The 24,805-nt window shown below is 24.7% G+C and overlaps 1 protein-coding gene across 2 annotated transcripts; it reads left to right on the forward strand.

The window, feature by feature from the left end:
• Positions 1-416: 416 nt before the first annotated feature.
• Positions 417-24,555, forward strand: LOC132930194 (putative phosphatidate phosphatase). Of its 2 annotated transcripts, none has more exons than XM_060995920.1 (6): positions 417-769; positions 20,791-20,948; positions 21,071-21,285; positions 21,474-21,594; positions 22,866-23,039; positions 23,577-24,555. In XM_060995920.1, the coding sequence occupies exons 1-6, from the start codon at positions 715-717 to the stop codon at positions 23,724-23,726; spliced, it is 873 nt and encodes a 290-aa protein (XP_060851903.1). In that variant the 5' UTR covers positions 417-714; the 3' UTR covers positions 23,727-24,555. The 2 variants fall into 2 exon arrangements, with proteins under 2 accessions (XP_060851903.1, XP_060851902.1); XM_060995919.1 differs by lacking the exon at positions 417-769 and adding an exon at positions 13,355-13,583.
• Positions 24,556-24,805: the final 250 nt, after the last annotated feature.

Here is a 24,805-nt window from a genome sequence, read left to right on the forward strand (position 1 = left end):
GAAAGATGTAAATATTCAACACAATTTTTTTTATTAACAATAATAGTGATACCTACCTGAAAAGATTTTTCTTTTTTGATAAAATTATTTTGTCATAACAGTTAGGTATATTACAAAATATGTAATTAAATATTATAATGTTAATGTTTACTATAAAGATAAATAGTTATTAATTATTAGAGTCTTCAATCTTAATAACAACATAGTTATATATTAATTAATTGTTATTATTTTTTATTGCTAGCTGTTATTCGTAATTAACAGTTAGACATGTTCATAATAATAATTGTCGTACTTGATCGAAACACATGTTTGCTGAAAAAAAAAGTGCTACAATAAATACAAACCATGATAACGCAACGCACAATACGTTTAGTCAAATACTCAAATATCATAATATTCTATAATGACGTGTACTCGCGTCGCGGTCGGTTGTTAGTATGGTATTACTCCAGTATAGTAAGTAGTAACGTAACATCATCGCGTGTGCCATTCTCTGGGGAACCATTGAATCGAACTGTCGTCAGACCAGCGGTTTCGTACCTTTTGAATTCACGCTATCACGTGGTGCTAAAATTTAAATTGTAAAATACAATAATCAGACGGTGAATTATTTTATATTTAAAATACTTCTTGAGTGTTTGTTTAATACGTTTTCACAGTAATAATTTTCACTAAATTTGAAGTTTTCAATTACTTCAATAAATTATCAAAATGTTCAGTCAAAAGCATTGGATATTGTTTCTCGATTTCGTACTACTGGTTCTAGGTAAGTAAAACGTATTAGTTGTGTATTGTCATATTTTATTACAAAAGAGATACCTATATTGTATTCTCTGCAGCCTTTAAATGTAACAATAATAGTGTTTTTTATATATTATAGATTTAGATCATAGATATATTTTTTATTTTTATATACAGTTTAAATGTGTATTTATCTTGAATATAAGTCAATAGAAAGATAATTTGTTAAAAAGTACATAAGTAAACGTTATAAGAATTGACAAAAAATTTTTAATTTTTAAAATATGCTTTTTAGAATATTCTACGCTGGCATATTCATTTTAAAAACTACAAAAAAAACTTTTAAGCCAAAATAATTTAAAAATTTTCTCTATAAATTTTATACAAAACTAGGCTTTAATTAAGTCTATTAGGAAGTTTAAAAGTAAATTCTAATCATATTGATTATTCATATTATTTTTGGCACTTAAGTCAATTTAAATTGTTATGTTTTATGTTAAAAGTATAAACAATTGATTAGATTTTATTTTTCAAGGTTGTTATGGCCGTGAAAAACATGCTAAGCTTTACGACCTTTCAAATTTAAACTTTTATATTGTGCACTTTATATTCATATTTACATAAATGTTCAATATTCAGTAATTATTATGAACTATGTTTATATTATACTATGTTTGATATAACACTTGGACGAAGGATTTATTTTTATGTTTTACTATGATATTTAATAAATTAAATAGGAATACCTAATACTTATTAGTAATTAGTATTTACCAATTAGAGGTGTATAATATACAGCCGTACGAGTGTTGTTAAGAAGATCGGCTTATATTTTAGCCATACTTAAATCTAAGTTGATAAGTTTAAAAAATAAAAACTTATACAAAAGTTTTGTAGAACACGCGTGTCTAGATAATTTTACCTGAATAGAGCGTGACTATTAACAATATATCCTCCTCTCCCCCAGAAAATAAAATTATGGTAATACCTATACCTATCATAATTATTAGTGTTTTTAAAGGGCTAAAACGGGCATGACTTGAGTAGTTGAATGTTACACATTTAAAATTAATTGTTTTGAAATAATTAAATTTATTTAGAACAAAAGCCGTTGTTTACAGTTTAATCATTTAATAAAAGTATTGAAATAAATATGATAAATATGACAAATATCCACACCAATAAACAATATATTCCAAAGTAAACTAAAATATAAGCTACAAGAATACAATAAATACCTACTTACTAAATGTTCCTAATTATCCCTCTAATTGTGCGTAATACATTAATACTCTGAAGTCTAGAGTGTAGAAAAGTATAATAGATACGGACTAGGTAGATAATTTAAAATGTAATTATGTATCTACATTCGACACTATCAATCATAGTTCATAAATTAAACTCATTTTCCATATCAAAAAATTTAATATCTATTACATGTATTATTTTTATTAGCTTAAATTTTAAAAATAAAACAAAAATGTATAAATCATTTTGCACTGTTCAAATATTATTAAATAAATAATTGCTTCACTATGATTTATCCAACTAATATCCACAAAATTCTTTGTTTCAAACATAATATAAAATATATAATATTTATTGAATAATAAAATAATTTTCATTATTAAATGTACCTATAAGCTTTTTGTTTCGAATTCGTTCATAAGTTTATAGGCCAAAGACAAAAGGGCAACAACCCTTGAAGTGTTGGAAGACGATGTGCGATTGTATTGATTTCGTTTGCAAAATAAAAAAAAGAAGAAAAAGAAAAGATGTAATTTATTTATTTATTTCTATTGGCAATGTTCCAACAATAAAATTATTTTTGGTAATATTATTCAGGTTCAGTTAACTTGTTTTTTTTTCATTCATGTTACAATTTCAATTGGTAAGGTATTAGCTTACAAAAATAAATATTTATTTATGTTTCATAAGATAATACGTAAACATTGGAGTAACATCTAAATTGTGTTGTCCCTGCATATTGACTGTTTTTACTAAGGAAAGAATTTTTATACTTGTTTTTTTTTTTTTATCTTAATATATTGCAATCATTTTTTATTTTTTCTATTTATTGAGAGATTTATTTTTAAAAAGTTCAATAAAGATTAATTGATTTTAATCAAGAAATCATTTCTATTAACGATTTTCTACACCAATTCAAATAGTGCAACATTCTAACAGTGACGTTGATAATGCATTACGTCAACAATAAACTTCCTGCATTTTAAATGATTTTAATAGGTATGGATATTCATGACGTATTGCATATGACGTAGAGAGATAGCTTATGCATATGAGAAGGAAGTAAGGTAAAACCCATCCAGGAAGAGTAAAGGGTCATGCGAGTAAACCAACATAATATGTGTAATTGGTAGTAACGGATTGAAATAATAATTACTGTTATAGCGCTTTATTATTATTTATGTATTTATTGGCCGGATATCATTGTCTATTGTACAGGAAAAACAATATATTTGTACAGTATTTACATTGATATGATTTCGAGGGCTGAAATTAATATAACTAATCATCAATAATTTCAGTGTATAATATGTAATAACCAATAGAATAGTTAATTGTATTTGTTACAATAATATATGTACATAATAAAATACAAATGAATTTGATTGTTATTTAATAACATATATTATATAGGTATAGGTACTAGTATACATACATAACTTTATGGATATAAGTGTGAATTAAATTTACGTAGATGAATGATGACAACAATTCCTGATTAAAAACAAAATGTAGGTATTACTGTAATCAAGTATAATTTAATAAGTAAATAAATTATAATTACTAATATTAGTTGGTAGGTATACCTATTGCCTGACAGTTTCAATTCGTACTTCACAGTGATTAAACAAAAGATCAATGTATTTATAAGTAGGTGCATTTACTAATTATATGTTGGGAGTATTTTTTTCATTATAATATTTCAACTTTCAAATAGTTATTAAGTATAAGTAAATTATCAAATTAATGTACAACTATTTAATATCAAAGTCATTGTTGTAGTTGTTCTACGTATTTAAGCCTAACCTGTTACCATTCGATGCCTCTATGGACCAGTTATTCGGCTTGCCTACATATATGATAATATTACATATAGGTATTATCATGATATGCGTATAATAAATATCTAAAAACGACAACAAGGTCCATGCAAGAAATGAAATCATTAACACACCTGCACGTCAATTGAGACTTAATTAACTGGCTTTTAACAATATTATATAGGTATACGTATAAGTAATTATCACACAAAAAAATAAGCTTGATGTATGTTTATTTTTATATATATTACAGGTGAGTACCTATATTGTTGGTTAATTATTAATGAGCATCGAATAGTGAATACATGTCGTGGGGACGAGGAGTAAAATATACATGGACTATAGAATGGACATTTCGATGTATTATAATACATTATTGTCTGTGCGTGTATTGTTAAACTGAAGATCTAATTCGATGATAAACTGTTTTTTAAGTCCCTTACAATAATAGTAAAAAATGAAAATTATTTTATTTTCATTCACATACAAATATTATATACGATTATATAATATTTATTTTGTATTCTATTGTAATATTTTTTTAATACGTATAAACAGCTCTCAAAATAACCATAACAATAGAAATGAGATTTTCGTCTAGTTTAGCTTCATTTTTCTCGTTATGTCGCACACAAGTTATAAACATATATAATATAGATGTATGTAGAGTGTAGACGTCGTTTGACAATACGATTACAATACAATATATAATGACAACAATGGTGACTAAAAAACTGGAATACGGCTATGGCCATAAATATCAAAATTCAGCCACAATAGGAGTAATATTGTCCATGGACCATAATATTATGTAAATTTGAATTATCTACCCTACCTGCCCGTAGGTCATACAACTGCACAAATCTAGAGGAGAATAATTACGTTTAGATAGACGTATACCATGATAAAAATATCTTTGTTAGAATATATATTATTTGACTATAATGCAACGATTTCTTAAATTGTATTGCATTTGAAAAATAATTAGAAGCAATAAATATACTAGCTAGTGTTATTTTCTGATCCATTACAGAATTTATAGATTCAAAATAAATAAAAGTTTATAAAACTTAAATAAAAATATTAAAAGTAAAATAATAAAAATAATAATACTGATTAACGGAATACAGTGCACTTATATTTAAATTGATGAGTATTTTTTTTACAATAATTATTATAATATATTAAAAATCAAATAATGCTGTTAAAAATTTGAAATCCGGTTATTCTCTACAATTCACTTTACTGTAATATCCTCAGTGGAAATATTAGTTAATTAATAATTAAAAGTCCTTCGCATAAATTACATAACTATACATATAGTGTATAGCTAATAGCTATATATAGCTAGATAGTGTCGTACCGCCGCTCCGTTGTGTTTGCAAAGTGGTAAATAATTATTATTTTAATTATTCATTAAATTTAAACATTTGAGATCTATATTTTCCAAATAATTTGTTTGTAATGGTCAATAAAAGTTTTTTTTTATACAAACTAGTTTGATTTATAGTGATATGATTTATTTATAACAAAAATATATATGACCTTTTTATAGCTCCTGGTCTCTTCCATTGTATTTAAGGTTGGTGATGGTAACTGCCAAGTTTTTTTAACAAACAGTTCAATTTTAGTTTCCTAAAATGTTGAAAAAACTGCCAATAATATACGAAAAATAGATTTCTAAGACATCGCAGTAATCATAGATTTATTTTCGAAACTTCTAAAAATTATTTTTCGAATTCGATGTTTTATCATTGTATCCACTTTGTTTATTCAGTTTCTAATTTTATCTTAATGCTTTCTATACACATGATGGCGTTTAAAAATGAGTCTTAAATAATACTGTTAATGATTCAATACATTTAAATGGAATCTTAGTATAAATAAACAAAAGGATTAATAAGTAAAGTATTTTAAGAATAGACTTGTAAATATTACCGTTAATTTGACAGATCGTGAAATATACGTAGGCATTAATTCCATAGTAATCTTTTATTTACATTGGCATTTAGCCAAAGTTTTAAAGATTGCTGTTTTTAGCTTCTTTTCAAATCTATTATGCAGATGAGGAACAGTGTAAAAAAAAAAATAATTGCCATACCATTTAAATAATAATAATAAGTAATAACCAATTGTATACTCGAAACAATTAATTAGAAACATTTGCGAATTTTCAGATGTTTATAGAACAACTGAACATCATTCCCATGCATAAATATAATATCAAAAACAATTGTTACTATAACTATTTCATATTTACATAAAAAATAAAACTAGGTACCCATACTACCACAACAGCTATTGAAACCTGCCGTCTTTTGCTTCATTAGTGATCCGTTATAAAAAATTATTTTACTTTTTATAGAATTATTAGATACATCGATACATCATATTTAAGTATAATTTGTTAAAAATTAACAAGATTGTTCATATACCAGTAATAAGGTGTGCCAAGTCATTATAGTTGTAGGTATGATATAATTATAATCATAGCATTATTCATATGCTATTAAAGAATAAAAATCAATAGACTAAACTATAGATATTAGATACTAATATAGTAATATACTATAATATATCTAATGATTCTATTCTAGATAGGTACTAAAAAATGTTGGTAGCCAGTAGATAATATTATGTATTAGTCAAGAAAAAACTTGGATTTTGATGCCATTTTTTCACACCTGGATTGGAAATTTAGTATTTACGATGAATTACTAATGATTATATTTTTAATATTTATATAATTATTAAAGTAGTAGAAAGGTGTATACGAAACTAGATGTAACAATGTTAATACAAATTAAATCTACACGTGGTTTATATTTTGTTATTTTGCAGTTTTACATTATGTTCATGTAGTGGTAACCTATCTTCGTATACCTAGTATTTGAAATATCTACTTAAATACAAATAAAAATATATTTTTTATCTTGGTATTTTAAGTATTGACAATTTTTATTATTATATTTTATAGTTTGTTTGTATGATTATTAAATTTAGTATTCATAAACTTCGTTTTCTAATTTCTTTAATGATATACCTATTATCATTATGATTTTTAACTATGAATAATTTACTATAAAATGCTTATTGTTTACAGCAGTAATAAAATCTAATTTGTAATTACTTTCAATTTAATCTAATTTTTGAACATTTGCTTTTTGTATTGAAATATGTAATATTATACATAATTTTTAAATTACATTTTCAATTCAAAATAGTGTATTCAATACTTTTTGAATAGGTATTTAAGTATGTTTAAAGTCGTTTTATTATAGTAATCAAACTTTTATCATTTTTTCAACATTCACTTTAGTGGCGGTGGGTGTTGCTCGTTTGTGGTTATTCGATTTGGGAATATTGAAATAATAATAAAATTAAAATACCCTCTTGTCATTGGCGGAATTTATCACTTTAACACATATAGCGGCTATAGTAGCAGTTTACCACTATACGTATAGTTGAGTTAAAATAATACGCGAACATCGTATATATATAACATGTGACATTACTCGCGGGTGTTGAACTTGGAGGACACGAGGCGTCATGGCATTGACATTGACTCGAGGTAAAGTCAATGTTGGTCCATGAACATGATCGAGTTCATAAATCCCTGCGTGTAGGATGATCATTGCACATATTAATAAATAAAAAAAATTGTGGATAATCGTATATAATGTATATACGTAATATTTCATATACAGTGATTTTTTTAAACACATTTCATTCATTATTTTATTCATTTACTTTTATTCTAAAAAAACGATTATTATATATTCTTTATTATTATTATAATTTCTAATACTTTATTTTTTTCATAACACCTAATAAGCAAAATAATTTTGATGATTTTCATAATTAAGATAGGTACCATTTTTTCGATTTTTTATTTAATTATGAAACATTCCGTTATTATAAACAAAGCAATACAAACCAAAAAGGTATACATTATTAGGTATATTAAAAATATGTTAAATATAAATAAATATTAAAAATATTCACGACTTACATACATACAGATAATTTGGAAAAAATTTAAATATTTTATGTATAGCTCCTATACATAGATAATATTATGATATTCATTAGTGGATATTCCGTTTTGATCAATTTCTTATTTTATCGTATATAATAATTAATAACAAACGTAATGTGGTGGCGCAATCGATATAATATTATACATATCTCATAATATAATTCGGCGCAATTGATGTAAATTGACCTTTTTGAATCTTTATTTTATTTTATTTTAATCTCTAATTTTTTTTTATTCGCAATTTTTGGTGCCTGTCTAAACTAATGATTATACAATACTACTACTACAACTATTAAAATATGTATTTATAAGTACACATTTTCATATTTAAATATTTTTGATAACATTAGATTATCATTTACAACTATATATTTATTATACATTGTCTCCCGATAAATGTATAGCGAATAAAATTGTATGTGTTTGACCCAGAACATGTACGAATGCAATTACGTGAAATACGTATATGTTTTATAAACCAACCGAAACTGTTTTTATAATCTATAAATTTGCAAATTATATTTTTATGAAAGCTATATACGCACTGATCAAAACCATAAAGAAATTATTTTAAAAAGATTATAAAATCATTTATTATTTATTATGTAGTTTATTAAACTACTTGTAATTGATTTCCAAGATGGATATATATTCACCTTGTTGATGTCTTATTAAGTATACAGTATACGCAAATTTAAACCAATATAATATTATTCCAATTAAAAATTAAAAATCAATTATTTACCTCACCAAAAATTAAATTTCAAAATTAATATTATGGATTATATTTGTAAAATATTAGTTTTAATAATGTGTATATTTATACATATACCTATATTTGAGTAGATAACAGATAAATATTATACATGAAAAAAGTTGAAAACTGTATCTTAATTATTAAGATACGAATAACAATTATTAAGAAAGTAATTTAAATTTTAAAAAATCAAATTATTTACCTATCATTTTATTATAGTTATAAGAATATGTATATCATACAAATATACAATATTATAATTTCGTGATTTGTATAAACATTTTTAATAAACTACTAATACTTATTGTCAATAATAATAAATGATTTATGTTATTGACTCGCTTTTTTTTCAATTCGTATTATATTATACGATTTGATTAAAATTATTCAGTATTTTTGTAATACGCAACCTACTGTGTTCTGTGTCAAAATGAATTCTATTATTTAATTTAGTTTAATAATAAAAAAAAATGTTACTGAAACAATGACTTGTTATTTTGGTAGTAGTAATAACGATGATTTCATTGTATTTAAATATAATTTAATTTAATAATATTTAGTTTTGGACGCATTACTTAAATTTTAAAACATTAAAAAGCCAAAATTAAACACATTTAAAATCAGTTTTTAATTTTCTACGTATATTTTGTTATTGTAGTATTAAATTTATTATTATTTATATCATTGATTTTATAATTTTCTTTCGGTAATGTTAAGTTCTTTAAAGAAATTATTTATACCTTAATTATAGTCAGTGGCGTACGCAGGAGGGCTAACAGGCAGAAGTTCCCCCCCCACCCCATAGACGGTATTTTAATTTTTGTTTTTAAATCTACCCACGGTTTAATATAGTATATCTTAAAATGTGTATTTCCCCAATTATTAAAACCACGGACTAAGATTATATACCTATAAATGTCTTAGTCTATGATTACAACCATAGTCCATTAGTCCATAGATAGGTTTATATAGTCTATGATTACAACTGAATTGATGTTACCAACAATCCAAACATTGTTAAGCCAGTCAACATTCCGATAGTTTTATTTTTAGCCTTATACAAATATATTTTTTTTTCATATAATATTTTTTGGTTTATTGTATGCTTAATTTAAATAAGAAATAAAAAAAACAACTATTTTATTTTTCAAGCCAAAAAGTCCGTGACAACTGAGTAATTATTTACTTTCAAGTTCCCCCTACCCATTGTAAAATCCTACGTACGCCATTGATTATAGTCAAAAAACAAAAAAAAATATGCTAAAAAATTTAACTAATTTTTCAACGTATATCTTTATAGTTTATGAGCTTTATCATATGATATTAAACATTTATTATAGTAAATATTCCCTAATACCTATTTAATGAAGTACATAATTATACCTTTGAACAATAATAATAATAATAAGAAAAATAATATTTCTTATGTTCACATAACACATAATGAACTTACCTTATTATTTAGTTTATTTGAATATTATAGTTTTATTGAAAGTATCTATTTTCAATTGCTAATTGCTATAAGAACATTTTCTATATTTATTCGTTTAATTAATTTTAATCGTATGTTGAACGTTGAACTAGAATTTTGTGTTATTGAATTTCGTACTTGACGTATAAAGCATAACAAATATTTACTCTTATTGCTGTTTTATGAATTTATGATTTGACTAATCTAAAATGTTCATTACACCATTTTTTTTTAAATTTTTCATAAGAAAGTTGTAAATATAATAAAATTATGTATTGAGTATATAATATTATATGCTATATTATACATTATAAAATTCGTAAATAATATATAAATTAACAAAACAGGCTGTGATAAATAACTAATAAGTATAAAGAATAAAGGAAAGAAAATAAGAACTATGTTAATTTATATCAATTTTTACATTGATTGTCTTATTTAAAAAAAAATGTAAATAATATTAATACATAACTTATTATTAAGTCATAATGAAAATCATTTGTTTACTGGTCGAAAGAAAAATAAACATGCATTATAATATAGATATATAAGTTATGTACCAAAGGGCAAAGGCATATTGGTCGACACTACATTATCGATTTCTTTCGCTGTTTTCGAACTTCTGTATACATATTTAATAGTGTATGAATAGAAATAAAATATTTGTTTTGTTTATAATAGTAAGATAATTAAAGAAGCCCTTTTTAAAAAAAATTGGTTATAACCTTAAATAATAGAAAGCAGATATATATATATATATATTATGAGCAATATATTTAAATGTTAAATATTTTTTTCGCACTGCATTTAACAATTACCAGCGAAAATAAGTTACAAAATCAACACACAATTTTTATGTAAGCCGATGTTTATATAGTATTGACATTTTACGGTCGTGTACTCGTGTGAGTACGTACTATGCAGTGTATGCGTATTATAATATATTATTATGGTGTTAAAGACGTTAAGTTATATCTATTGACTATTTATATCTATATAGCTGAAAACTTATAATTAATTTTCTATGTATTTAAATATTATTTCTTCACTTAAAGAAGTTTTTATTGCATATTTTTGGATACTTATGGATTCTTTTTAATTAAAAGGCTTATTTGTCGATTTTGAATTACTTCAATACATATTTGATGACAAAATAAAACTTCATTGGTTATTAGTAGAGCGCGGATTTTTATGCACTTAAAACTATCGAAATATGCCATATAATATGCAGTAAAAATCATGAAAATATGCAAACAATATGCAGTCTAAATCATGAAAATATGTAAAAAAATATGCAGTCAAAATTATGGAAATATGTAAGAATTTTTTATTTATTTAAATTTTACAATAAAACTTATAATAATTAATTATTTAAATAATTAATAAAAAAAAATTTAGGGAATTTTCTGAACTTAATTTATTTTTAAAATGAATAATCATATGCATTTCAAGTTTTTCTTTTGTGAAGCTGTGTCGTTTATCGGTTTACGTATTTTTAAAGACTGAGAACGAACGATTGACGTCAACCGAAGTTATTGGGGCATATTTGAAGCAACTTAGTATTGTCGGGTCTTGACAAAGATCTTCGAGCTGAATGTTTTCGAAATTTACTTTTAATTTTTCTACTTGAAAAAATAATATTTTATATATTTTTTTTAATTTTCGCTTCAATATGCAATAAATTTTGAATTTTGCCAAAATATGCAAAAATATGCAATAACATTTAAATATGTAGAAATATGCAAAAAAAAACTTCACCATTAGCTTAAAATTATGATGATTCGTGAAGATAACTGACAAAAAACCAAAAATATTAAAAGGAAAAAAATATGCAATTGCATAGAAATCCGCGCACTAGTTATTACTTATTAAAAACGTTGAAAACATTTTAATCTTGTGATGGTCGTATCACGTGTATCATGAACAATTAATGAACGTTGACCGATTGACCGACAATAGTCAAAATAAAATAAATAGTTAGAATAATAATAGATTTATTTTATAATAGGTAGGTAGTAGATATATCTATTACTTAGTACTTATTAAACGACAAATGTACCTTAAGTACTTATCTTCATTGTAAATTTATGATAGATTTGAAGCGGAGTTTAAGATTGAAAACATTTTAAAATTAATATTTTTATACTTTAATTTTAAAATATTGAGTTACATTTTAAACTTTCTGTGATTTTTAATATAAAATCATTCAAACCTAAGATTTAAAATATCTATAATTAGTACATATTCCTTTGTTTATTAAACACATATTGTTGTTACCTCAAGTGCATATTTAATTGCGTCTTAGTACATTTTTCGAGCATTAAATTAGAGCCATATATGTATAACAATTGGAAAATCACAGATTGGCAGATATCATGCGATGAGAATACATTTAATTCAATTTTCTACTACCTAGCAGATTTTATATCCATAAACACAAAATGTAATTTATCATCCGTATACATATTATATTATATATTAAGATTAGATTATAGTCAGTGCGGTTTCGCGGGGTTTTATATTCAATAATATATGCAAGCAAAATAATTTATAACGATATAACAGCTATATTTTGATGTAACTATGTTAATGAGTAATGACTAATGACATTTTAGTGAAATAGTTTGAACGTTATTATTTGGTTCATAAACCGCTATACCGGGATTTAATAAAATAATAAAATCACATCGCATTGTGATTTGCGATAAGTGCGGACGTATACCGGTAGCGTATTATGTACCTTCATTTTAATATACAATATACATCCACACGTAAACTGTCTAATGACCTTGATTAAGCTGTTGTACAATACCTAGATAATACATTATACACACATCATACATATATATCTTATATTGTTTTCAATTTTAGACACGAATACGTTAATTTATGTCTCCCTGTCTCTCCCGACCAGATAAACGTATACATATATATAATATACGTTTGTGCAGTGTCTACCTCTACTTGTATAATATTATGACGTTCCGTTCACAACGTAATGTGCATACCTAGCGTAAATTATTTTTTTTTTTTTAGTCACGTTATATTCCGTGTTAGTCGGAGAGATCAACGACGGCTGCATTCGACATGTATTAACAGTTAGTCTCGGGTGTGTGACTATATACTGTGACTTGTTTGAAACTGTGCCGGCATTATAATAATATAGGTTGTATCGATATCTACCTACTTATTACTCTAAATAACTAACCTGGACAATCGCGATCAGGTTATCGATCCTTCGTACTTCGTTTTATCTATCCTTTTTCCATTTATACGTTTGTTTTCAATCATAATTACTAAAACAAAACAAAAACCCGTGTATTTTTAAGCGAGTGTATTTTAAATTAAACCATATATTTGTTGTTTTCGTTTTCGTTTTTTTCTCATATTATTATATTAATCAACTTTGTACTTACCACATGGAACGTAAAAGCCAATTAGTGTGGCTGCAGTGCAAAGAACTCTTTCAATATTTGATTTCCGTAAAAATCAAAACGTATGTATGTAAGTAATCATGACAATCTTATTAAGTATAATAAAAGTAGGTATTTATTAGAAGTCGAAAATAATTCATACATTTTATTGACTGTATAAATTTAACTATTATAATTTATAATATTATACAATTTACATAATAATATTATTAATACAATAATATATATTATAATAATGTCTTAATTTTTTTATAATTAAATGTAGTAACAGTAAGATAGATAGTGAGCCAAGTGAGATACCTATGGTAAATTGGTAAATATTTCATAATATCTACTTAATACTTTCGCATTACTTTCTATCTTAGAACACCGGAACCTATAACTAAATATAGTGCTACCAACTAACCGATCGTCTACATACAGTGTCGTAGTGATACGTCTGATACACACATTTATTATCTCTTGGTTACAATGTAGATATTAAAATATAGTATAATAGGTAGATTACTGAGTACTGACTCATTAAATTGATTTCTGGAAGTAATAGATTTAACGTAACTTTTAAATAAACGGGGATCATTAAATATCCACTTAGACGTCTTAATTAACTATTTTCTAATATTTTTCAATTAACTTTAAACTTTTAAAAAATATAAAAGATGATATACGTTATTGTTATGTAATATATATTTTACATTATGAAATTCAATCCAAATAGTATTTGAACCCCGCAATGATAACAATTATTTCACATAGGTTAATACTTAATAGTCCTACCAGCCACTTAATTATAAATTATAAGGTTAAAATAAATGAAATTGATGTTTTAAACTTAATAGAAGATATAAACATACAACATTTATGGACAGTGGTGAACATTGAAAATAGCTTGGGAGACTATCCAAATCTTAATAAGTTCTTCGAATAATATACTACTTCACAAGTGATATCTATTTATTTATGCCTTATGATTAATACAATGTCATAGGAAACTGTTTAATACATTTCTCCTGACTTTCTCCTAAAAGGCTGTACTAAAATTTTAACAAATTACAAATATCAGGGAGCTAAAAATTCTCCACTAATAAATGTTTAATAAAAATACAGAAATACTATACTTTTTATCATTAGTTTTCATAAAAAGCTATAATATACTCGATATACCTATACTCTAGTATCATTAGTTTTCATACAAATTAAGTAACTATGCGCCGAGTCATATATAAACAATCGCTATAAACACTAAATAAATCAATAGGTAGCTAATGGCTCCCTTAAACATGATTTAGTGGCCTATGATTGGTCCATTAAATTTAAGTGAACCATTAAATTAATCAATTTTTATGCGACTCGATAATAATCCATATAATGTAATCAATCAAATTAGGTAGGTACCTAACTATAATATTAAGAAATAGGTAAGCAATTGATTTGATATGCAGACACGTGAATACGTGATTTACAATATTATGTATTTACTTATTCTATGAGTCATATTCTATGATATAATATAAAATAAATAAGTGTTCATTTTATTATTGAGAATTAAATTATGACATTATTATAATCATAATAATTTGTATTAGTTGTTAAAATTAAAAATTTAAGTATACTTCAATGATAAACTATTAAAACCTCACTATATATTTTTTTGTATATGTTTATTGTTTATGTAAATGTTATTAATTATTAATCAACTAATATAATTCGTATAAAATATATAAGTAGGTACTTCTACAGTTCTATAAATTCAAAACATATAACGTGTATATTTTGTCGAAATTTAGATTAGTGTATAGGTACTGTATATTGCTGTATAATTACTACATTAAATAAACCGTAAATATTAAACTATGATATACAAACACATGAAAATGCGTAATTTTATTACTATAATAATTATTATTTTTAATTTTATAAAAGTTTCAAGATTAACTAGACTTTTTTACATGCTTTGAATTCATATTCATATTTTTTTGTAGGTAGTATATATCAGCATTTAGCATAATTAATTAGGATTTACATACAAATTTCTATACATTTTATTCAATTATGAAAACATCACAAATTTCCATGAAAAAAATTTCATAAAGCTCCTTCTATATTAGTGTGAATTTAAACATCACTGGTTAAAATTTAGCATTTAGTTTCATAATGTATTCACTGGTAATTTGATCAACTTGAAGAGTAGATAGACATTTTTATATTTATTATTTATTTCAAGTTAAATCAGTTTCTTCAGTATGTAATATTTGTATTATAATACATAGGCTAGGGAGTAGGAGGGATATATTATATACAAATTATTAATACAATCCCCGTGGTGAGCATTAAAAGGAGAGAAGGCGTTTACGGACATTTTTTCGGAAAACCACATTTTTAGAGGCTTTAAGTAGTATATTAAAATTAAATTAAAATTTTTTTTCACATAAATAGTTATAGAAAGTATAACAAATAGCAATAAGACACAATTCATATAGTATATTATATTGATTATACAAAATTATATTGTCTTACAATATATTTATATCATCATAGAAATAAATAATAACAATGTACCTTATCGAAAGACTGTTGGGGGATTGAAATATTGTATTGCAATATACATATACGGGCACCGGTTTAAGGAAAAAATAGGCTTTATTTGTAATAAGTTATGACGCATTGGCTATACGTTTCGTTAATTATTAATTATGATTTATGACTAAACTAGTTATTGAGTTGGTGATTCAGTGAGTGGTATTTTGTATTGCTGTGTTCAGTGCTGTCATGGTGAATTACAGGATAAGCGAATCATTTAAAGTTAAAAAGTTAAAATTTCAAAGAAATTCAAATACCTCCATGTTAAAAATGGACAATGTTAAAAAAAAAATAAAAATAGTGTACTCTGGCTTGTAAATAAACACCATTGTGAATGCTTGTATTATATTTTAATTATAAATTAAAAAGGTCAAAGTATTGATATTATATATTATATTTGTATTGTATATCAATCTATATAATATTTCTATATAAAGAAACTTTAAAAATAGGTTCATATTTTCTTTTATATAAAAAAATAGTTAACAATTAATATAACAATATTATAAAACCTATATGTAGGTTAAGTGTATATATATAAGGTTATATATTTATAAATGTATAATAGGTATTCGTAGTTACTTCACTATATATTCATATTATAGATAAATTTCCTAATACGCATCTACTAGGTAGTTACTACCTACATAATATTATTATGAGTGTGATAATTCATAGATGTATTTTTTTATTAATTTCAAACACTTTTATTTTTAATTAAAAACTTAATATAAAGATGATAATTGATAATCCATACTTAATAATATAAATATTTCATTATAACATGTTAATTATAATAGTATAATAATGAATCACCATTTATTTGTTAAAACAGTAAAATTATTTTCCCCCATCCTCCGACTGTTTTGGGTGTAGTAGGACATTTTCCTCTCAATATATTTTTAATGCAGACATCTTCCCCCCATTTTTTTAAAAAGTTAACTATTTAATAATATTGTTAATACATATATTTTTTTTTTTTTTTAATAAAATATAAATATGTTCATTTTTTTCAAAAATATAATAAATTATAATTATAAATACAATTTTTAATTTTTAATAAATATAATAGGTAGCTAAAAGATTGACTACATAAAATATGATTAATAATTAATAACAAATGGCTAAAAAATAAAAATTACGACATAAAATGATCCATTTTGTAAAAAACATTTGATCTTGGATTAAAATTAATAATTAATAAATAAATGATACCTATATTTTTAGTAGTTAGTTTGATAGTCAAGATGGGTTTTAATAATATACTAGGTACATATCAAAAACTTGGTATTAATATTTATTTTTATTAAATAATAAGTGACAGTTTTAAATACTGATTAAATACAGTTATTTTTAAATGGATTTGAGTAGTCCATGTAAATTGTTTATCTATCCTTGATTATGAAGTTAAGAAATTTTGTTTTGAGATCTTTATTGGAATTTCAGAATTGTTTATTTTGACTTGAAAATGATTTTTTATAACCCAATAAGGGACTAATGTGAAGATAACGTAGATAGATTTACTCTCATTTCTTCTAACTTGCCATTTTGCATACTATACTATATAATCTACATATACATTTTGTGTATGTGAGTTTGCATATTTTTTGATGCGATATCTGAATGTTAGGGAATGAATAAACGATTGCTTTGTAGTCCGTATAATCAGCTACTTTAGTATTGGTAATAAATTGTTGAACTAAAATAAATATATTGAAGAACAGCGAGAAGGAAATATAGTTGTTTGAAGGATAACATATATTGTGTTTTACATAAATGAATTATGAACAATATTGTTGCCTAATCTGATTGTAAAATTACGATCATAGAAATTTAAACAATAAAATATAAGAAGAGGCTGTAGTAAAGTTTGGGTAATAGACCCGTGGACTGGGACAATAATAATTTGTATAATTATTGTAGTCTGCAAATAAGAATATATAATATAGTACGACTAGTGTGACGATCTCAGAAATTAAAGTTATCTATAATATTTTTGTTTTATAATAGATTTAAAAGTTAATTTGTGTAAAATAGATGGGTTAGTTGCAAATAACTGTTTTATTTCTAATACCATAATAACATCAACAGAGTATAATATACCTATCTATAGTAAATATAATATAATATATATTATAGTTATATCGTTATATCTATTATTATTTTGTGGTTTAATTTTGAGTTAATTTGCATTTCGCTTGGTTTATAGTGTTTATTCTTATAATTTGATTATTTATATTCTTGATTGGTGATAAACATAAATTGATAAGTTTTTGTCAGCTTATGGCAAATTAATCATCGATGACGACATGGTGTTATCTTATTTATGACCTAAAGATCACTGTATACTAATGGTTTGGTAAATGTTTAACGATATTATTTTGAGAAAATATAACATTTACTAATATGTATCGAAAACCAGAATAATTTTACATGAATATTTTAAAATGCTTGAAATATTTTTTATATATTATTTTACCATCTCAATCCATAAAAAAATTATTTGTATAGTATAATACTATTTAAACAAAACAAAATTGCATAATAAATAAGAATTCATTATACTCGTGTGCACCATCACTGTGTATGATAATATAAACTGCAAATTATTGTTTTACCAAGTAAAAATGATAAGACGTATAAAGTTCATTAATTTATTGCAATACTATTAATATACAAACTAACAATATTTTAGACGTATTTACTATACATACGTCATATATTATAAACGTATAGAACGTGTCATTCACTTATTCTACAAATGTGTCCAAAATCCAAAAAAAAACTACCAGTTAAAACTGTAAAAATTGGATAATTAGTTCAGAAAGTAAACCTTTTATTCAGTTCCGTAACCAATGAGGAAGATAAAGTGGCTTAAAGATAAAATGAGACTTAAGTCTCCTCTCTCATAAAAATAAAGTCAGATGATTATATTTTGAAAGTGAATTTAACTTTATATAATATTTTTTTTTGTCATTAAATATTCTAGCGCCTCCCAAAAAAACCCTACTTACAGCACTGGATTTATTGAATACTACAACAAATAAATAAGAGTTATGACTTACTTAAGTGCTTCTTATTGTTATGTTATTTATATTATATAACCGTTATTTCATTAACCCACAGTAAAAAATTATAAAAACCAAGTAAGTCAATTTACTACATATTATGTGTCGAGTGTACCTCGTCATTGAGAAGGTCAGTGCAATGGGGATATATTAAACAATTTAACTGAATTTCAATTATAAATAATTGTATTCAAAAACAATTAAGAATAGCCAATATTTCATAACTTTATTTTATTTTTCGATTATTTTGAAAATAATGGATAATTTTTTACTATTGACTTCCCCATCTTTTAGTACTACGGAGTAAAATATAATATTTCTATTCTTTGATTTATCATTTTTGTAAACGTTTCTTAAACAATAATAGTACCTACATAACATAACAGTGATAACAGTATTCATGTACTTTAATAGGTAGGTACATTACATAATATTCTAATATGTACCCGTTATAGAATAATAATATATTATATCTTATGCTGATAAAAAACATCATATCGTAAACATTGCGTAAATACTTCGCGTTTATTAATAGTATTATTAATTACTGAAATTCAAGCCACCTAACCTGTGACTCGTGAGTGCTATTGATAAAGGTATATGAGTAAAGTCATAAACTCATAACATACAAGTGCTTTTTATAGGTCTTCCTTAGAGCTTATGTTTCATAAAACATCCTAAATAAAATGTACAATTATACATAATTAGTAGGTTGTGTGTGTACAATATTGTCAATATTCATCATTACATTTCATTCAATGACACCTTTAACAAATGTATTGCGGACTCCACAAATCATCGAGTCTTTACAAGCCAATAAGTGCATTCAAATTATATACGTTATAGTACTTATACGTGTAGTATACCAAAATTCTTTCGTCAACATTTAAATATACGTTACGAGTATATACGCATTACATATCATGATACGTTAACCCTCCTTTATATAAGATATTTTGAGCTAAAATCTAAATTTTTCCACTTTCACATCTCTTTAGATCGACATACCGACAATATATTACTATCAAATGGAATAAAATCTAAGTCGTGTTAATTTTATACTGATATTTTATTTATATTATTTGTAGCTAGTATACCTACTTACAGATAAACTATAATTTATAAAAGATAAAATACAATTTGAAAAACAATAAAGGCTTAATAATGAAAAATTTCTAAATGTTTAGAAATATTTATTTTTACTATGTATAACATAGCAATTATTTATACACTAATTAATATCTATATATATATATATATATATATATATATAACAGTAAACATAGCCTGTAAGGTGTCGGGTGTACACGTTAATGAGTTATCATCGCACATGTTAAATAGAAACCTTTTATACGTAATTGGAACTATGGAACTCACCAAATTTAGTCTATCATCGTGATTCGTTATAGACTATAAAGAAGCAATTATTAAATCAAAAGTCAGTTTAGATTTTAAAATCATTTAATGTATTATAAATTGTAATATTCGCTTTTTTCTTAAAATAAAAATATAGACAGGTTAATCTAAATTGATAAGTCTATTTTTTTAATTATAGATATAATTTCATACTGATACACTGTACCTACGTTGTTGACAACACATCTAATACGGTATTTTATTTGTTTTCAGTTTTGATCGCAATGGGTTTAGTAGAATTCGGAACTATTCCACACTTGCAAAGCATCGGCTTTTCTTGTGGCGATCCTAAAATAAGCTACAAATACAAGGGCGATACGGTGGAGTCTCATGTGCTTATACTGGTTACACTCATAGTTCCATACTTGGCCGTAAGTCAAAATAACTTAACATTTATGTGTGGTATCACAAAATATTAAAACATACATAAAGTCATATAGGTAATAATATATATATTATAGAGATTAATAAATACGATAAAATATGCACACAGGCAATGACGACCGAATACTTTGCTAAAGAAAAAAACAAATTTAATTCCGGACGGTATGAATGGTTTAAGGAATCATTGCGGTGGTATCGGCAATATATCTTAGGACTGATATTCGTATTTTTTATAACAGACGTCGGTAAACTCCTGATTGGTGAACCTAGGCCACATTTTTTAGACACTTGTCATCCTAAAGAAGCCGATAACTGCACTAATAAGTAATTATCTATATATTATTATAATACACTACTGTCACTATTAATGTATTAACCGAATTAATATATTATATACATAAATACCAAACATTTTATCGATCCAAACAAACCTAAAATCAATAATACTTTTCCATTGTTTAATATCGATGTTATATTTAACATTTTAAAACAAAATTTACATATTAATTTAGGTATATTGATCGTTATACATGTATGAATCCAAATGAAAGCACTTATATCATAAGAGATGCTAGCAAGTCATTTCCATCGGGCCACGCTTCAATTTCAGTGTACGGATCAATATCTTTGGCCGTAAGTATAAAACTTGATATGAATAGATTTTCATTATGTTTCTACTCATAAAATGTTAATTAATTAAAATTTCATGATCTCAAATTGTAATTATATATAAGTGCAGGGCAAATTAATACTACTTTTCTGTACAGAATGACATAAGTGTCAAAAGTCATCTGTAATGGATGTATTATTAAATTTGAATTCAATGATAAATCATTATATACGAAAAACGATACTGAACGAAAACGGTCTAGGATATTAGTAATTATATTTATTGCATTCATCACGCTACAAATTTACTTTTACAAATTTACCACTGAAAACATCGATTATTTTATAAAATTAATTAATTAATATCATATATAATATATATATTTATATTATTAACTATGATATAGTCTCGTTAAATTCGATTTTGTGTGCAATGATTTAATGAATTTAAATTTATTGTATACGTAATGACAAGTGCACTTGATAGTTGATACATACAACTGTGCAGATTACAGTATGTATAACATAACAGAGCTGCAGTTACCTATACTTTCTCCCTTTTTTCATTTGGTTATGATTCATTTTTTTTTAAGTTGGTTAACGCATTTTGTTTGTTTATTCAGTATCTTGTATTTATGTACATTATTGTACTAAATAATATTTTTGAATAGATATATCATTCTTTATTGCATAATAGGTATAATAAAATAATATGTGTTTCCTTCATATTATAAACGTACAAGGTATATAATACAGCAAATTTGCGTTCAACAGAATCGTTAGGTAGGTGTTATTAACCTATATTAACCTATATTAGAATCAATTGATCTTTTCAATTGAAATTTATCAAACTTAAAGGTAAAATATTGTTTGTTTGTACGTCAGTTTTCTATGTTATTTAAAATTTTAAGCAAGTAACGAGTAAGTAAAATTACAATTTAAAAATGCTCATAACTCACTCAAGAATTTAAGTATATCATAAAAACCCGACGTATAAATAGCACGCAGATAATTTTCTTGCCTTTAATTTTGATAATAAGTCAAATATTCAAATCACTTTAATATAATGCTCACAGCACAAAATTGGTTCTGCTGAACGTAAATTTACTATGTTGTACGTTTGTAAGATGGAGACAATACATGCATGAGTGTGACCTACGATTTACCTTGAGCCCACGCCTTGCCCTCAGCTTATTCGTATTTATTTAATAATATTTTAATTGTTGTATTGTTCCAAGTTTTTAACGATCTCTAGTCTCTACACAATATATTATATCATGTTGTTGCTTTTACAGTGGTATCTACACAACAAATGCAAATCGCGTTCGATGCTGTTAATGCCAGTTTTACAGGCGTTGTGCATACTCTGGGCCATGTTCTGTTCTTTGACACGAATCACAGATCATAGACATCATTGGTGGGACGTATTGGCTGGTTCGATCATTGGAATCGTGATCACCACTTACATTGTGAGTATGAAAAACACTGCAATTATTATAGGGCCCTGCAGGGAAAGAGGCTTAGGAGATTTAACCCCCCAGATAGCCCAATAGCCCGCCAAAATTAAAATTGTATTAGATATTTTAATACTGTTTTTGTGTTTTGATTATTTATAACAATCCCCCTTAAAATTCAACCAATTGCCCGACTATGTAGGTATATAGAATAGGACCTAAAGTTAGGTAGCTTATTACTATTATTTTTATTTAGTTTTACATTTTAATTTTATTAATCATATTAGAATTGTTGATACCTACTCGGTAAAGGTAACAAAATAATAATGTTTGCATGAATGACATTTTACCACATGCCCATGTGTAGGAACCTATATTGACATTACCTGAAAATAATAGCAGTTAACCTTTAAACGCTCACCTTGAAAAAATAGACAATTAATATACACATTTTATATCTATATAATATGATCTTGCTAGAAATGTTTCCAAAAAAAAAAAAAATATTTAATTCATAATTTATCGATTTTTTTTTTTGTGTGTGTTCACCAGAACGGATTATTCGATAGACAAAAAAACGATAACAAATCACATTCAACAACAGAAACTTGGTCCAACGAGACTACGGACAACGGATATTTTACTGCAGGAAGACTCTTAAACGTCGTCCCCGATGGTAAAAATCCATCTCTGAATTTGTAATTTTCGCCAAACTGCAACTATGTACACATAAAATACTCACTTTATATATTTTTACACTGTACAGCATTATTGTTATTGAAACGAAAAATAATTTGTTAATGTTTAAACATCAGTATTCTTGCTATTTAACTGTATATATTTATATTAAAATACATATTATTACTATGTAAATTACATTAGATATAGAAATGCGTGACAAATTGAAATTTTTAGAAGATGCGTAGTTCGCGCGTTTGATCCCATTATTTTATACATTTATCTAAACCTATAATTTTTAACTATTTTTTAATGTTTGTTGACATGTACATATCACTATTATAATAATGTAGTTTTAATTTACTAATTTTTTTTTTTCATTAAACCATAAAGCGTAATATGCATATATTCATAGTACATATTATAATATATTAGACGTGTATAATATATATATATATTTTTAAATTTTAAAAATGTTTAATAAAACAAAACCTATTTGTATTATTATACAAATAAAAAAAATAATAATTGAATAATAATTAGGCGCACTTTTATTAATATCCGTCGTTTACTCGTGTAACATTTACCCAGTATATTTATTTACATTATGTTAATTTTTATATAATATCATTTGTTACTATTAAATAGTAGTCAATGGATTATTTTTATATTTTATCATTTCACCTACAAAATTAAATTACCTACTACATAGACATAGCCGCGTGTCACGTGGTTATATTTGAATAGGTATACTTCACACACGTAGTTATTCTATAGGTACGTGGAAATTTTATTAAACAATTTCTTAATTTAACGTCATGCTCAAATAATAAAAGTTCTTTAGTAAACTGTATCTATTGTATATTGCATACAAATCCTTTTTATACCTATACGGTTTAATAATGATTACAGATCACGAACAAAAAACTATAGAAAGACATTTAATTCTATTTTCACTCATTAAAAAACGGACAATTTGTTTTCAATAGCCTCAGTTCTGGTCTATACTCTGTAGCCATAAATGAATACTTAATGAAAGGAAAACTTAAAATAATTAAAATGATGAATTTTTAATTAAATAATAGGTTTTAAATGCATACAAT

This window comes from Rhopalosiphum padi, chromosome 4 (assembly GCF_020882245.1).
Source record: "Rhopalosiphum padi isolate XX-2018 chromosome 4, ASM2088224v1, whole genome shotgun sequence".
Lineage (NCBI taxonomy): Eukaryota > Metazoa > Arthropoda > Insecta > Hemiptera > Aphididae > Rhopalosiphum > Rhopalosiphum padi.